Source organism: Triturus cristatus, chromosome 8 (genome assembly GCF_964204655.1).
Source record: "Triturus cristatus chromosome 8, aTriCri1.1, whole genome shotgun sequence".
Classification (NCBI taxonomy): Eukaryota; Metazoa; Chordata; class Amphibia; order Caudata; family Salamandridae; genus Triturus; species Triturus cristatus.
Genome location: NC_140591.1, coordinates 69,561,270 through 69,577,242, shown reverse-complemented (window position 1 = coordinate 69,577,242; position 15,973 = coordinate 69,561,270). Strand labels below are relative to the sequence as shown.

Genomic DNA, 15,973 nt, shown 5'->3' with positions numbered 1-15,973 from the left:
AAGTGGCAGCGTGGACTAGAGAAAGCCAGGAAACATCTTGTCGATGGCCTTACCCATTTCGGCCTTCTCGCCCTTGCTCACAGGCCTCAGGAGTCAACAGCCAAATGCAGTCACATGATTCAATAAAATAGAAGTAACTGCCCCAGTGGGCCTCCCGGTGAAGTGCGTCATGGTCATTGTAGTGCTGCGCGATCCCACCCAAGTGGGTTTCGCTGTTGCTCCCTCAATTATTAAAGCTTCACACCCCAGTGGGTTGAGTCCATAGTCACCTTCAAGACAATGCTGCCATATACCAAACCTTTCATCAAAGGTCCACCTGTCCGATGACTATGTTCGCTGCCATCCCGGATCCGCCTCACATGGCAGTGCGTCTCTGCGATTGGACTAGCCGCATTAATTCAGACAAGAAGTTGCCCTCGAAAGGAAATGCACTCCAAGGTAGGTTTTTCATACATTTAATGAAGGTGGCAGCGTGGACTGAAGGAAGCCAGGAAACATTTTGCTGATGGCCTTATGTGTTTCGGGCTACTCGCCCTTGCTCACAGGCCTCAGGAGTCAGCAGAAAAATGCAGTCACTGGATTTAATTAAACAGAAGTAAGCGCCCCATGGGCCTCCCAGTGAAGTGCATCATGGTCATTGTAGTGCTGCGCAATTCCACCCAAGTGGGTTTCACTGTTGCTCCCGCAATTATTGAAACTTCACACCCCAGTGAGTTGAAACCATAGTCACCTTCATGACAACGCTGTAGTATACCACACCATTCATCAAAGGTCCACCTGTCCGATGATGACCTTGTTCGCTGCCATCCTGGATCCGCCTCATTCAGCAGTGTGTCTCCGCAACTGGACTAACTGCATTAATTCAAACAAGAAGTTGCCCTCGAAAGGAAACGCACTCCAAGGTAGGGTTTTCAAACATTTAATGAACGTGGCAGCGTGGACTGAAGGAAGCCAGGAAACATCTTGCCGATGGCCTTACGCGTTTCGGGCTACTCGCCCTTGCTCACAGGCCTCAGGAGTCAATAGCCAAATGTAGTCACATAATTAAATTAAATAGAAGTAACTGCCCCAGTGGGCCTCACACTGAAGAGCATCATGGTCATTGTAGTGCTGCGCGATTCCACCCAAGTGGGTTTCGCTGTTGCTCCCGCAATTATTAAAACTTCACACCCCAGTGGGTTGAATTCATAGTCACCTTCATGACAACGCTGGCATATACCACCAAATATTAATCAGCCAAAGAGGCCCTTAATACCCTTCTTTGGGTACCTATGGAGAAGCTAATCAAGTTTAAGGCACTTTGCATCGCCTTTAAGGCGCTATATAACCTAGGCACCGTCTACTTGACAGATGGCTTCCAATGGTACATCTCAGCTTGTACCCTTCGGTGGGCCTCTCTGAAGCTGGTGAAAGTACAGAATTTCCGACTCCAAAGATGGGGCGGAAAAAGCTTTATAAGCATCACAACTTGATGGTGGAAAAAGTTACCAATAAAGCTAAAAAACTCACCTGCTCTCCTTCAGAAAAGGCCTAAAAACCTGGCTACATACTTTATAACCTCACTCCTAGTACTGAGCCTTCAACCAAATCTTCGATGTGTTTGTGTGTTTAGCTGCCAAGGGCCTAGACGCCCTAGGGTAATTGTGCGCTATAGAAATATATAAATAAATAAAATAAAAATAAAATAAATAATCCGTGCACCTGCTGCTATATTAATTCTGTATAGCACTGTATCCGTGTTTTTGCCTTATCTACTTCATACTTGTTTGGTTAACAGTTTCTGATGTCTTTCGTATATTTTGTTTTAATTATTGTCATTATTTTGTTATATTTACTACAAACATTACCCATGTAATTGCTACTATGCCAACTCTGTAAAGCTATGATACCCTCGGGTCAAGTTCGCGCTATATAAAACACAATAAATAAATAAGTATAAAAATACTGCAGATGTGGTTAGATTTATTTTACCTAAAGTGGTCCAGTCATTGTGGTATTCTCACACAGAGAAAGCACTGAGGCAGCATTCCCTCACAGTGATCACCTTCAAAATTTCATCACAAATTTTGGAGTGTACAGGAGCTCTTGATTTTCAAATCTGCCTGTGATCGCTTCCAGCAGAACATACCCCTTCCAAATCATGGGGCAGGTCAGAAACTCAGAGCATTGTAGCCAGGCACAGAAGAAGGCTAGGAACCAATGCACACTTGGATACTAGGCTTTCTTCATGCTTGTTGGGATTAACTGAATTGGCCAAGGGTGGAGTTAGGAAGCAGAGAGAGCTGTTCCATAAAGGACAAGGGTTCCACTGTAATGGTTTCTGTGACGAAATGTACTGTGTGACAGCTTCTTCCCTAAAAGTCTACCACTAGAACAACAAACATTGGCAGAGCCAATAGGTCTCACCTATGCAAGAGCTATTGGTTTTAGCAATACGTTTTTCGCCATGTTGTACACAAGTGTGGCTGCTGATCAGCATTGATAAATGCTACTGGCATGGTGTGGGGTGGAGTGGGGTAGAGTAGAATAGGGTAGATTGAGGCAGTGTGGAGTGGGGTAGACTGGGGAAGCGTGGAGGGGTAGGTTGGTTTAATGTAGCATGGAGTGGGGTAAATTGGATAACATTAAGCAGGGTATATTGGTTTAGAGTAGAGGGGGGTAGATTGAGTTGGTGTGGATGGGGGTAGATTGTTTTAGAGTGGAGTGAGGTATATTAGGGTGGAGTAAATTGCGCTAGACTAGAGTGGAGTAGATTGGGCTAGACTGGAGTAGAGTAGATTGGGCTAAACTGGAGTGGAGTAGATTGGGCTTGACTGGAGTAGATTAGATTGGGCTAAACTGGAGTGGAGTAGATTGGGCTAGACTGGAGTGGAGTAGATTGGGGTGGAGGAGGCTATATTGGAGCATATGGACAGATGCATCAATAAAGTTATAACTTGCAAACACAACAATAACACAGGCAGATGCTGAAAAGACCAACAAGATCAATGTGAGTATAGAGGAATTATGAAATTCAGACTCGGAGGTTGGGTTTAAGCGCCGGAGATGATGAGCCTATTACCAAGTGCCCCGCATATACACGTAAAGAAGGCATGTCCATGGAGCAAATATACTATATTGGCGACAGGTTTAAATTGGCAGTGCAGTAGGCAGGGGGTGCTGCTGTCGCCATGTGTGTGAATTGCTACATACCATACCTTCTGCTAGGCATGGATGATACTAAAACTGATTTGAGGGGCTTGGGGGCCAACTAGCTCTCCTGTTACCTCAAGTGAGACCCACACAGCTAAGGTGGAGGAGCGTCACTCCACTGCTCTTTGAGCAGGAAAAATAAAATGATAATACTGTAGTTAATATCATTTTATTATTCACAGGTTCGGGGCTGGGTTAGGGCGGGGCAGGGCTGGAGGGAGGGAGGGACAGGGGGGGGGAGTGGTTTGCACACTCCAAGTGTGCATGACTGCTTGGCCAGCCGTCTCGGACTGGCCAAACAGTCATCCGCACTTTGCATGTTCCCCACCAGGCTGCATTACACAGCCTGGTGGGGAACATGCCCAGGCCCCAGTCGCCATCTGAGCGCCGATCCACTTCGCTCGGATAAATCACAACGCTGCATTACAGCATTGTGATTGGCTTAGGGGAGCCTGGATACTTCCTTGTTCTGGACTTGCCCGAGAAGTGGAGGAGAGTCGCAGCCGGCGAAGAATTAAGTGGTATTTTTTTATTTATTCTGTCCACCCTCCCTCTCCCTGCCCCTCCACCCTCATTTCCTGCTAGACGCTACTGGCAACAGCCATACTGTTAATTTTTTCCATATGAATATCAACACATGGCCAGTCAGTGAGTAATGAGCCAAGGATCTTTCTGGACAATCCTCTGTTTCGAATAGAATGGTCCCTAATCGCATGGCGATGCTCCAGAGATTGGCTTATACTAATTATAAACACCGCCAAATGTCTAGTGAAACACTACTTATTAAAATAAAAGCAAGTGAGGACTTCCTAAACACACAAATAAAGATCACAGTGTACATAAAGAAACTGGAGGAGGTCAACAAAGAAATGAATGAACACAAGGACTTCATAATACAGAACTAAATTGACAAACTGCAAAAAGATATCAAGAGATTTTCTCATGAAAGAGTCTATACCTATATAAAAGAAGGCTACAAGAAGAGATTTGACTCCGATCAAGTGTCCTCATTGAGGAACACATCGGAATCCTTGTATTCGGACTCTGATGAGTGGTCCAGTGAAAGCTCTGCGGAAAATTGAAGGGGCAGACGGAAGCAATGTGCAAGAGGTTGTGTGATACAGCATCTCAGGTGGCCGAGGATTGCAAGATGGTGCCCACCAAATCACCATCAGAAGAAAAAGGCAGCGCACCAGATGCGACAACGGATCCTACAAAGGGGGGCTTGGCTGCAATCGGGACAGATGCTACAAAGGGGAGCTTGGCTGAAATTGGAGGTGTGTGGAGTGCGCGAGGAGCAGGATGAACAAGAGAAAAAACTTCGGAGGAGAAGGGAGCCTTACTGCTAACAACGGAGAACACAGCAGGTGGAGGTGACCCAAAAGGAAGCAAGGGTCGAGGAGGACCCAGAGACACCACCCAGTGGCAACGGTGAAGTATCCTGCTGTGTCCAGCACAGGGAGGATGCGGCGATACCCCTCACTATGGTCCAAGAGGGCCGTAGCTCCAGGCAAGGGCCTATTTTTTCTTTCATAAAAAACTGGCGTGGACCTGGGAAGAAGTGATGCACACCAAGCTATCCTAAAAAGGACACTTTTCTCACCCCCCTTCTCACAGGTGACCCGAAGTTAAGCTGCCAGTTACAAAGTTCCAACAAGACTGATTCGTTCTTTTTCTTTTGTTTGTTTGAGTATTTTATCGTCCCGGGATGGCGGACATCCACAAGAGGGCCTAGGACATGACACAGACCGGACGAGCATACTCCACGACCAAAGACACTGAAAGAAGACAGACTGAGGGACTCATTTTTTTTCTTTCTTTTTTTTTTCTTCTTTTGTCTTCTTTCATTTTGTTTGCCTTTGCCTGAGGTCCTACGAGAAGTTCCTGAAGGAACTTTACATAAAAGAAAAGAAGGGACCAAAAGAACAACCATGGAAAGAGAAGAAATAAATTACCTTTTCTTTTTGACAAACCCAAGAGACAGTATAATTGTATTCCCAAGCAAAGATAGCTATTATCCTTCCTAGGCAGAGTCCTTTTGGACAACAGTGGTGTCAGAAGTGGGGCTGTCATCCGGGTAAAGATGACACAACCCATTACTATGGGAAAAATTATTACGCAACTTGCTGAGGTTCAAAGACACAGTTAGTGTTGGAGCAAAAGAATCAAAACACACAAAAAGAGAGAGAGGCCTTCCAAACTGCTCTTAAATAACAAGCAGCCCTTATGGCAGCCAATCAACAGGTTCAGGACACAGCTATATTACGCCTCACGGACGGTATATCAAGTGCCAGGGTCTATCCGAAGGTGCCAGGATGAGTCTTACAAAAATACCAGCACGGGGACGATCCCGACAATTTCTTTACCAATTTTGAAAGGGTTGGGATGACTGCTACCTGGCCTCAAGAAAGGTGGGGACAGTATATCTCTCACTTGTTGTCCGGGGAACTTCAGTCAACCTACAAGGCAGCCAATCCAGCTGGAGTGACCCCTTACCCAGACATAAAAAAAAGCCATATTTGATTGATTGGGATGCGACCCAGAGTACTATAGGGCACAATTCCACAAAGAGAAATGGACAGCAGGTGAGAATACCCAAGATCTTTTTATAGGATCAAGGATTTAGGAAATTGTTGGCTACAACCTACCACCTCCTCCTTAGATGAAGTAACCAAGAAGATCTATTTGGAGAAGAATTTAGAGGCCTTACCCATGAATACAAGGGCCTGGGTCAAACAACACCCCCGCCTGACGACACCGTCTACAGTAGAATTAGCATGTGCATACCATAGATCACCAGAATTCAAGGCACACCCAGCGAAAACCACCATGAATGTCCCCAGAGCTATCCTCAGAACAATGACAACCAGTGGTGATACCAGGTTGATTGGGCCTAACAAAACCATGGGTAAACCTTCTCCAAACCCTCCAAAACGGTCCCAGGTACCAACAGGGCCACAGTGCTTCCAATGTGCCGAATGGGGTCACATTGCCCGGAACTGTCCCCCATAGGTCGATACTCCGGAATCCATGGATGTAGGTCTATCCAGGGGCAGAATATTAGTTACAGGGGAAGGTAGGGAAAGAAAGAAATAAAACTCTTTGTTCAAACGGTCGACCCGTGGATGCACTGTTAGACACAGGATGTCACCATACAGTTGTCTCTGAAGAACTGGTACCAACGGCAAGACTGTGTGAGGGGGAAAAAGTACACGTTTCGTGGGTTCATGGGGATATCCGGTCATATCGCCTTGCTGAAGTTTTATTAGAAGTAGACGGATGCCCACAAGTAAGAAGAGTAGGGGTAGTGCAGGGACTCTCAGACTATCCTCCCAGGTACCGATTTACTTCACTTTTATGAGTATCTGGCGGCTGTAACCAAGCCAGCCCTTTTTCACTGAATCGTTGAGGGAAGCGCCTTTTTCTGAGGAACAAATACAAAGTCCCGAAGGAAAGGAAAATAAAACCAAAACTGAAAGAATAGGAAAAATATAAAGCTGGTTGCCATCTCTTTTCTGCCTTTTTAATTTCCTCCACAGAGAGTGGAAACACTCCTTCACAGAGCTTTCGAGCAACCCAGAAGGATGACAGCGCTCTGATAAATGCCTGGAGCCAAGCACAAGAGGAAGTCCTCAATAAGGCAGGCCCTTATTTTTGTATTAAGAAGGGACTTCTCTATAGGATTAGTGGGGTTCCCTAGCACAGGGTAGAACAGTTGTTGGTTCAACTCGCATTCCATGAACAAGAACTTCACCTAGCTCACAGTCAAGCGAGAGGTGGGCACTATGGGCAGGAACATACCCTGAAATACCAGTTGGAATGCTTCTATTGGCCAGGTATCTATTAAGAAATGGCAAAGTTTTGTGCAAATTGCCTTAGGTGCCAATTAGTGAATCCCCTGAGAGAAAAGAAGGCCCCTTTATGACCCCTACCCATTATTGATATCCCTTTCCAATGTGTAGGGATGGACTTGGTTGGTCCCTTGATACCTTCAGCTAGAGGACACCAATGAACTATGCCGCCCGATATCCAGAAGCAATTCCCCTCAAATGTATGACCACTTTGTCCGTAGCGCAAGCGGTGATTTCATTTTTTTCCCCAAGTGGTATTTCCTCAGGAAATTCTGACGGATCAGGGTACTCCGTTTATGGCCCGACTAATGAAGGAAATATGTAAACTTCTAGGGGTTCACCAGATACGTATAGCCAAATATCATCCTCAGACAGACAGAATGGTGGAGAGGTACAACAGAATGATGAAGACCATACTCCAGAAAGGTCATTAGTGACACAGGGAGAGACTGGGACCGCAAACTACCCCTTGTTCTCTTTGCCATCTGGACTCACAAACAGAAGTCCACCAGGTTTAGTCTGTTTGAACTTCTGTTCTGCAGAAAACCACGGACCATGTTGGAGATGGCAGTAGAACAGTGGACAGGATGAGGGAAAGCCCTTGTTTGGATATACACAAACACTAAACGAAACTCTAACCACACTATGGGAGGAGGTCCACAGAAACATGGAAAGAGTACAAACAAAACAGAAGGAGTATTATGATCAAAGTAGTAAGATAAGAGAACTAACAGTAGGAGATAACGTGTTAGTACTCCTACCGTCCTCTGAAAAGAAACTATTGGCAACATGGCAGGGTCCTTACATTGTTACACAGAAACTAACACCGGTTACATACAGAATATCAATACTGAAAACAAAGGATTCAGAACAATCATATCATATAAACATGCTAAAAAAATGGGAGGACCCCACCCCGTCAGTAGGGGACCCAACAGTGGCCGTACAACACATAACCGTCACTAAGCCCTTAGAAATATCCCTATATTCTTTTTGGGAAATAGCAACAGAGAACCCTAACACAGGAGAGAACCACTCTCGAAATCACAGACGGCATCTGTTTAAACTGTTGAACAGTTTTTCGTGACTCAGTTCTAGCAATCTGGGACGTACTACTTTAATCACACATGACCTTGTCACCGAGCCGAGGACTGTTGTGAATCTCATACCATATTGAGTACCTGAAGCCCGACGAATGGCCGTAGAACAGGAAATAGAGGCAATGTTGAAAGCTGACATAATTGAACCCTCTCAAAGCACTGGCGTTCTCCCATCGTCCTCGTACCTAAACCGGATGGTAGTTTCCGATTTTGTGTTGACTTCCGCCATTTAAATGCTCACTCGAGATTGACAACTATCCCATGCCACACTTAGAAGAGTTAATAGGAAGACTAGGAGAAGCCCAAATTATGCCCACCATTGACTTATCAAAGGGTTATTGGCAAATCCCACTTAGCCACTCCTCCAGGGAAAAAAACACCTTTTCTACACCTTCTGGATTATATAATTTTAAAGTCATGCCATTCAGCCTTCATGGGGTCCCAACAACATTCCAAAGGATTATGGATATATTATTACGAGCACATCAAGGATATGCAGTAGCATATTTAGATGACATTGTCATCTACAGCGCTGATTGGGAAACCCATTTTTATCATTTAGAACGAGTGTTTGATACCTTAAAACAAGCCGGTCTCATAATGAATCCTAAAAAAGACCACCCTCTGCACTGATCGCATAGAATATCTAGGGTACACCATAAGCAAAGAAACAATACAACCACAAGTTGGTAAAGTAGAGGCAGTACAGAACATTCCCCAACCAAGTACCAGAAAGGAGGTACAGGCTTTCTTGGGTCTGGTCGTATATTACCCCCGATTCATCCCCCAGTCTTCAGAAGTAGCAAGTCCCTTTACCGATTTCCTCAGACAAAGAGAGGGGCAAACCCGAATAAACTGGACTGAAGCCCAAGACCATAGCTTTCATAAATTAAAACACCTTCTATCTCATGCCCCTATTCTAATGTGTCCAAACTTTTACCAACCATTTGCACTTCAGACTGACGCTTCAGATCTGGGATTAGGTGATGTACTGTCGCTGCTCGATTTCTAAGGCCTTCTACGCCCGGTATTGTATTTAAGTTGAAAGCTGTTTCCCCGAGAGGTACATTATGCCACCATGGAAAAAGAATGTTTAGCCATAAAATGGGCAATGGAAGCACTACAATATTATCTACTGGGTCGTTCTTTCTTTTAACACACCACGCTCCGTTAACTTGATTAGCCACCCACATAAACACAAATCCTAAGATACTTGGTTCTTAGCATTGCAGCCTTTTTCATTTCAGACTCTACATGTACCAGAAAGAGCAAAGGGTAATGTGGACTACCTATCCAATATCTGTATGGCCCAATAATACATACCTTGGGGAAAGGCAATGTGATACGGCGTCTCAGGTGACCGAGGATTGCAAGATGGCGCCCACCAAATCACCGTCAGAAGAGAAAAGAAGCGCACTAGATGTGAGGACGGATCCTACAAACGGGGTGTGGCTGCAATCGGAGGTGTGTGAGGTGCGTGAGGAGCAGGACGAGAGAGAGAGATAACTCCAGAGGAGAAGGGAGTCTTACCGCTAACAACCGAGGACACAGCTGAAGGAGGTGAACCAAAAGGAAGTGGGGTTGAGGAGAACCCAGAGATACCACTCAGTGGCAACGCTCAAGTATCCTTCCCCGGGAGAGGGAGGACGCGACGATACCCCTCACTATGGTTCAAGAGGGCTGTAGCTCCAGGCAAGTGCCTATTTTTTCGTTCACAGGCAGGCTGGGCCGGAAAGAAGTGGTGCACACCAAAGCTGTCCTAAAAAGGGCACTTTTCTCAGCCCGCCCCCTTTTTCATTCATGCCGGGTGTTCACACAGTGATGGGTAGTTAAGCTGCCAGTTAGAAAGTTCCACCAAGACTGATTTGTACCTTTTTTTGGGGGGGATTATTTAATCGTCCTCGGGACGGCAGACATCCACAAGAGAACCTAGGACACGATGTGGATCTGCCGAGCATACTCCACGACCAAAAAAACAGGAAGAAGAAAGACTGAGGGACTCTTTTTTTTTTCCTTTTTTTTCTTCCTTCATTTTGTTTGCCTTTGTCTGAGGTCCAACGAGAACCTCCTGCCTGAGGGAACTTTACATAAAAGAAAAGAAGGGACCAAAAGAACAATCAAGGAAAGAGAAGAAATAACTTTTTTTTGACAAATCCAAGAGACAGTCTATGTGTATTCCTAAGCAAAGATAGCCATTATCCATCCTAAGCAGAGTCCTTTTGGAAGACAGGTGGCTTTTACAACTCTACGTTCCACCAAAATCAGATGATCTACTGGCCTGGACCATTTGAACCCCAGCCCTATCAAGGCCCACCAAACACCCAGTTGATGAAACCCTCTGAGTAATCAGCAACCTCTTGATGACACAAGACTGGGACTGGACAGCCCCAGTACATTGGATTATGCGATTAGCTAAACTAGCCCTTACTGGAAAATGTCTTCAAGTTCGAAGAGCTGACATACTTATAATGCCACAGTACATCTATAGGCAGCACCATTGCCCCCAGTTTAGCATGCTTATACGTCGTCTGGTTTGAAGATAACAACATCTCGAACAATAACCCCTATGGGAATGAAATTCGCATATGGCGACAATATATTGATGACATCTTTGTGATCTGGCTGGCACGGACATGAATATCACCAGCTTCCTCACCTGGCTCAATGGGAGAAATCCTTTCCTTGCATTCACTATAACTGCAGATAGGAACAGTATATCCTTTCTGGATGTTACCATTATCACCAATGAGGGGAGACTAATCACAAGTCTGTACAGGAAAACGACGGACCGGAACTGCCTCCTACACTTCAAGAGTGCCCACCCGAGAGCACTACGAAAAAATCTACCTGTGGCCCAATTCCTTAGCATCCGAAGGAACTGTACAAATTTACAAGACTACAAACGGGAGGCAGAGTCTGTAGGAAGGTGGAATCTGACTGCATGGTTACCCCCACTTTTTCCTGGTGTTTTGCTGGTTTACAACTTAGTTTGACTGAGAGATGCAAGCCTGTCCTCACCACTACACCCTCCCGCCACACCCACACCCCAAAGTACCTACTGGTCCCTTTCCAGATAGTTTCCACATGCAGAACAATTGGAAAATGTCTGAAGCTTTCTCACTTTAATAAGGGAAAACCGCAGGGTATAGAAGCAACTATATCTGCGCCGGGTCCGTGTAGTTACTTCTCGTTTAGGGAAGAAAGCTGTATAAATTCCACCATATTTTGGAATCCCGACCCTCTGATATTAATGCACCAAAATGCACAGAACTCATAATGAGGGCATTGGTCCATTGTGGCCTGCAATGCAAGCTATCTTGGAGCTGCCAAAATTAAAAATGCCAGAGTAAGCGGAGGCTTCCCCTAAATGACAGACCAGTACCAGCCTCTGTACCTGTAGTCTACCCTTTGAAAGATGACTGCAGTGGAAAACTCATACATGTCTACTATATACACGTTTTTCAGCCCGCATGCACATTTGTTTAGCCTCGCTTTACATTAAAAACAACCTGCAGGGCAATATAACAATTGGAACGCTAATTCTTGCTTGTTAAATACTGACACTATTGATCAGCATCTATGTTGACCAATGTATTTGCATAAAATTAGAGTGTTGTAAGCAAGGCTCAAAAGCATTAAACATGAAGTTGAAAAAACATATTACCAGAGACAGCCAGAACCTGTTGGGCGTGGAGTAAAATCCGGTGAGAATGGGGCTGGGCTCCTCCGGGATGTATATTGGTGGAAGTTCAGGCTCTTCCTCTGGTTTTTCAGCAAGATCCTCTTCAGTCAACTCAATGCCCTGTTCCTTCTGCTCCGCTATCCAGGCTAGCCTCTCCTTCTGCTTCTCCTCCTTTCTTTTTGCTCTTGCGTCTATCTCTAGTTCCCTCTGTAAGGAAATAACAATAGAAAAGATACCATGTGAGCGCGGTGTTTGAGCTAGAAGTTCATAGCTCTCCATTTCAAGGCAGAGTTAACTCGCAAGTTTAACAGCACAATACTCAAAAGAAGACTTTGGATGAGGTTGGGTTGCAGTAAGCTGACAATGGTTGAGGCACACAGGGGCCGTCTAAGGCTGAGGATAGCGCTGCCACCTGTGGAAAGGGAAATCCTATGCTGCTGTCCAAGGCTGGGCTTGTTCTAGTTTCATTCTGTGACAATAGTCCAGCTACTTTGTGCAGGCTTTCCTTTTGTACACATGGTGGTGAAAGCTCTCCTGGTCATTGTTAATATAAAATTACCATTCAAAGTTGAGATAGCCAATCCCACCGTTGAGCACACCTCGGCCAATCTCAGCCTTTTTCCCCTACACCATCCTTGAATTATTTCAGCAAACTGAATAATATGAGACCTCACTCGCCCTTCTCCGCAGAACTCTGATCCCCATCTTCCCACGAATGGGACAATCCTTTCCCATGTAAATCCAGTAGTACTTGCTCTTCGCGCGCACAAACAATATCTCCTTTTCTTTATCAAATTAATTTAATTACATTTGATTCAAGAAACTACCACTAACGTTACGCAGGTGAGGAAGATAATGTTATTTTTACACCGCTCTCAACCCATTTATCTACTCACATGTAATTATGGTTTATCAAATTATGCATTTACTCCTGCTTATAACTTTTATCAACCCAAGAACTAGATCGAATTGCTCCCACATTACACAATTGGATAGTATTTAACCCAGAAACACTTTAAGAAAGCCTTCTTGGTTAATGTGATTCAGCCATGCGAGATTATAGGTAGTTCTGTTTCATCTTGAATAATGCAATGAAATCTCATATATTACAAGAAAAATGTAATTTGTTTTGTAAATCAGATCCTTAATACTTTTCTCATGAAAATGTCCAGGGGAGAGACTACATGAAATGCAACTGCCACACACTGTTTTTATAGGGCATTATGAATGTTTAATTAAATCCACAGGTGATGCTAGCTATTTTTAAAGGTCATTAGAGTGGGCCTGTAAAACAGGTATTAATAATTTTCATTTAAATTTAAACTATTAATGGTGTCTCAACACTGATTTCAGAAAGTGTAGTGAAGCTTATAGAAATTGCAGCATATAAAAATGAAAAATGTTGGCCTCAGTGAGTGGTGCATAGTGTGAGAGGAAACAATTTTGTCTCAAGCTTTTTACTTGGTTTTTAAACAAAGTTGGGCTTCATGTTTCCTAGGACGGTCTGCTCAAATGCTTGACGCCTTGCATTATGCGGTGCAAGTGAACAATACGGCCAAAGAATCACCATCATTCTTAATCATAACTTATGAATGGCAGTCCATAAAACTAAAGCCAGGGTACACTTTCTTTAATTGTACAGGCTCATTTCCGAAAACAAGAATTCAAATATAGAACTACAATGCTAAAATTCTGTAGTAATAACAGAAGAAGAGTTACCAAGGTGCTATGCGGCTGGTATAGGAACTGTAGGATTTGCACCATCTGCTATGAAGCCGGTCAGCAAAATAGGAGCATTAATAATTGGTCTAATTACACATATTTCTATTCATGTAGGTTTGAGCCCTACTACTTAAGAAATAAGAGGGAAGATTTTAGTCAATTATGGCACCATGTAGTTTCCAATCAATGTCGGTTGTTGTTGATTCTCTGTGTTTTAGATTAAAATTACATTACATTACATTACTGGAAAGTACCTAGAAGGGATACTTGCTTAATTGGTCTTTACATCTGGGCTGCCTCTACTGTGAAGGTATTACTTCTAGCCCTATACAGAAGATTGACCTAGCCTGCTACAGAGTAATTATAATAAAAATCCCAAAAGGTAGTGGATACATGGATTTCTGAAAGCTGTCAGTAGCTCTATAAGCTGAGCTATGTACCAGTGGTAAAAACCAAATATCTACTATTAGATTGAATCTACTTCCGATCACACATGCACGAAGAAAATCACTTGTAAAAATGAACATACCACCTCTATGTCTAATTCTCTTGTCTACTTTGACGTGCATTTTCATACAAAAATCTTTTTTTAAAAACCATAGAGTCTAGTTCTCTCCTTTCAATGGAAAAAAGCAACTTAAGAAGCGAATATAACAGCTATACATATATTGCGTTATAGTTAAGTGTTGCACCCCTTTCATGCACTGTTTATGGCTTCACATATTGCATCACGCATGACATTTTAATTGACATGACTTATTAGATTTAAAGAACAATCATATTCAAATTACTAATGAGAACCACAGTCCTCAAGACAGTATGTAAGGATATAAGCAGTGCACGATGGGGGTGCAAGTTATAGATAATTGACAAAACTATATCTTGTAGATTGACATTCCCAACTGGACCCTGTTCCTGCTGTTCAGAGTTAGGTAAAGTGGAGAACTCCTTGTAGTGGAAAAAGGATCCCCTGTGTGTGTTCTTTTTTGTTTTTTCTTCTCCACAGGAAAATTATTTTCTCTGTGGAGAAACCCCTTTCCTACACACCCAGAAAATCCTTGTAGGGTTCCGTTCCCCTTCCCATCAGTCTGTGAAAGCCAACAAACGTCCATGTTTACAATTTTCTGATGGCGAGGCCATTTTCCCACTCCTTGAGTGACATTTACGGATGCAAAGAACTCCACACTTGTGGCAGAGATCTCTATGCACCCAAATGGGTTTACCCTTGCCAGGTATTCGTTGGTGAGTTAATAAATGGTTCCAGGAAGGCAGCTAAAAATCTGATGAGATTGAAAGCTTGACTGCAATTCGTCACAACATCAATCTTTTTCTTTTATTGGCTTTCAAAAGAAACAAGCATCGGCATAGCCAAGAGATCTCGCTTTTGGGACCTTCTAAGTATTTAGTTATGCACCACAATATCCTTGGTGCAACCACATCAACTGTTGCGTGGCTAAACACTTATAAGTTCCCAAAGGCGAGACCTATTGGCTATGCCAATGCTTGGTGTGGTTGTGTGTGTGTGGTTGTGTGTGTGTGGTTGTGTGTGTGTGGTTGTGTGGGTGTGTGGGTGTGTGTGCGTGTGGGTGTGGTTGTGTGTGTGGTTGTGTGTGGTTGTGTGTGGGGTTGTGTGTGTATGTAGTTGTGTGTGCGTGTGCTGTGTGTGGTTGTGTGGGTGGTTGTGTGGTTGTGGGTGTGGTTGTGGTTGTGTGTGTGTGTGTGGTTGTGCGTGTGTGTATGTGTGTGTGTGTGTGTGGTTGTGTGTGTATGTGTGTGTGTGTGGTTGTGTGGGTGTGGTTGTGTATGCGGGTGCAGTTGTGTTTGTGTGGTTGTGTGTGTGTGGTTGTGTGCGTGGTTGTGTGTGTGTGTGGTTGTGTGTGTGTGTGGTGTGTGTAGTTGTGTGGTTGTGTGGGTGGTTGTGTGGGTGGTTGTGTGGTTGTGTGTGTGTGGTTGTATGTGTGGTTGTATGTGTGGTTGTATGTGTGGTTGTATGTGTGGTTGTGCGTGTGGTTGTGTGTGTGGGTGTGGTTGTGTGTGTGGTTGTGTGTGTGGTTGTGTGTATGTGGTTGTGTGTGGTTGTGTGTGGTGTGCGTGTGTGTGTGGTTGTGTGTGTGGTTGTGTGTTTGGTCCGTGAAATTTGGCAATTTCACGGTTAAAATAAAAATATATCCAGTTTGGTAAGTCTGTATTTTTCACCTACTACCTCCCGGTGGAGAGTGGGTTTTGGGAACCTGCCAGCTCCATTACATTATAGTACTAACCTTTACTTTTCTTTTTAATGAGTGTGTGTTTTGCTCCAAAGTTATCATTTCCCAAGCAGCAGTGGAGGTGGCTCTGAACATTAGCCATACCATTGATCAAGAGGAAGGCTAATCAGTTCAGCTTTCTTGCTGGCAGCGTACCTTTGTGGTCTTGCACATAAAAGT

General features: G+C 44.1%; 1 protein-coding gene across 1 annotated transcript in view; it reads right to left on the bottom strand.

The window, feature by feature from the left end:
* The window catches only part of CFAP44 (cilia and flagella associated protein 44), a 557,576-nt gene that overhangs the window by 200,487 nt on the left and 341,116 nt on the right, over nt 1-15,973 (bottom strand). Inside the window, exon 23 of the mRNA XM_085621005.1 lies at nt 11,808-12,032. Within this exon, the coding sequence (XP_085477131.1) occupies nt 11,808-12,032 (225 nt within the window). The remainder of the gene's footprint in view (nt 1-11,807; nt 12,033-15,973) is intronic.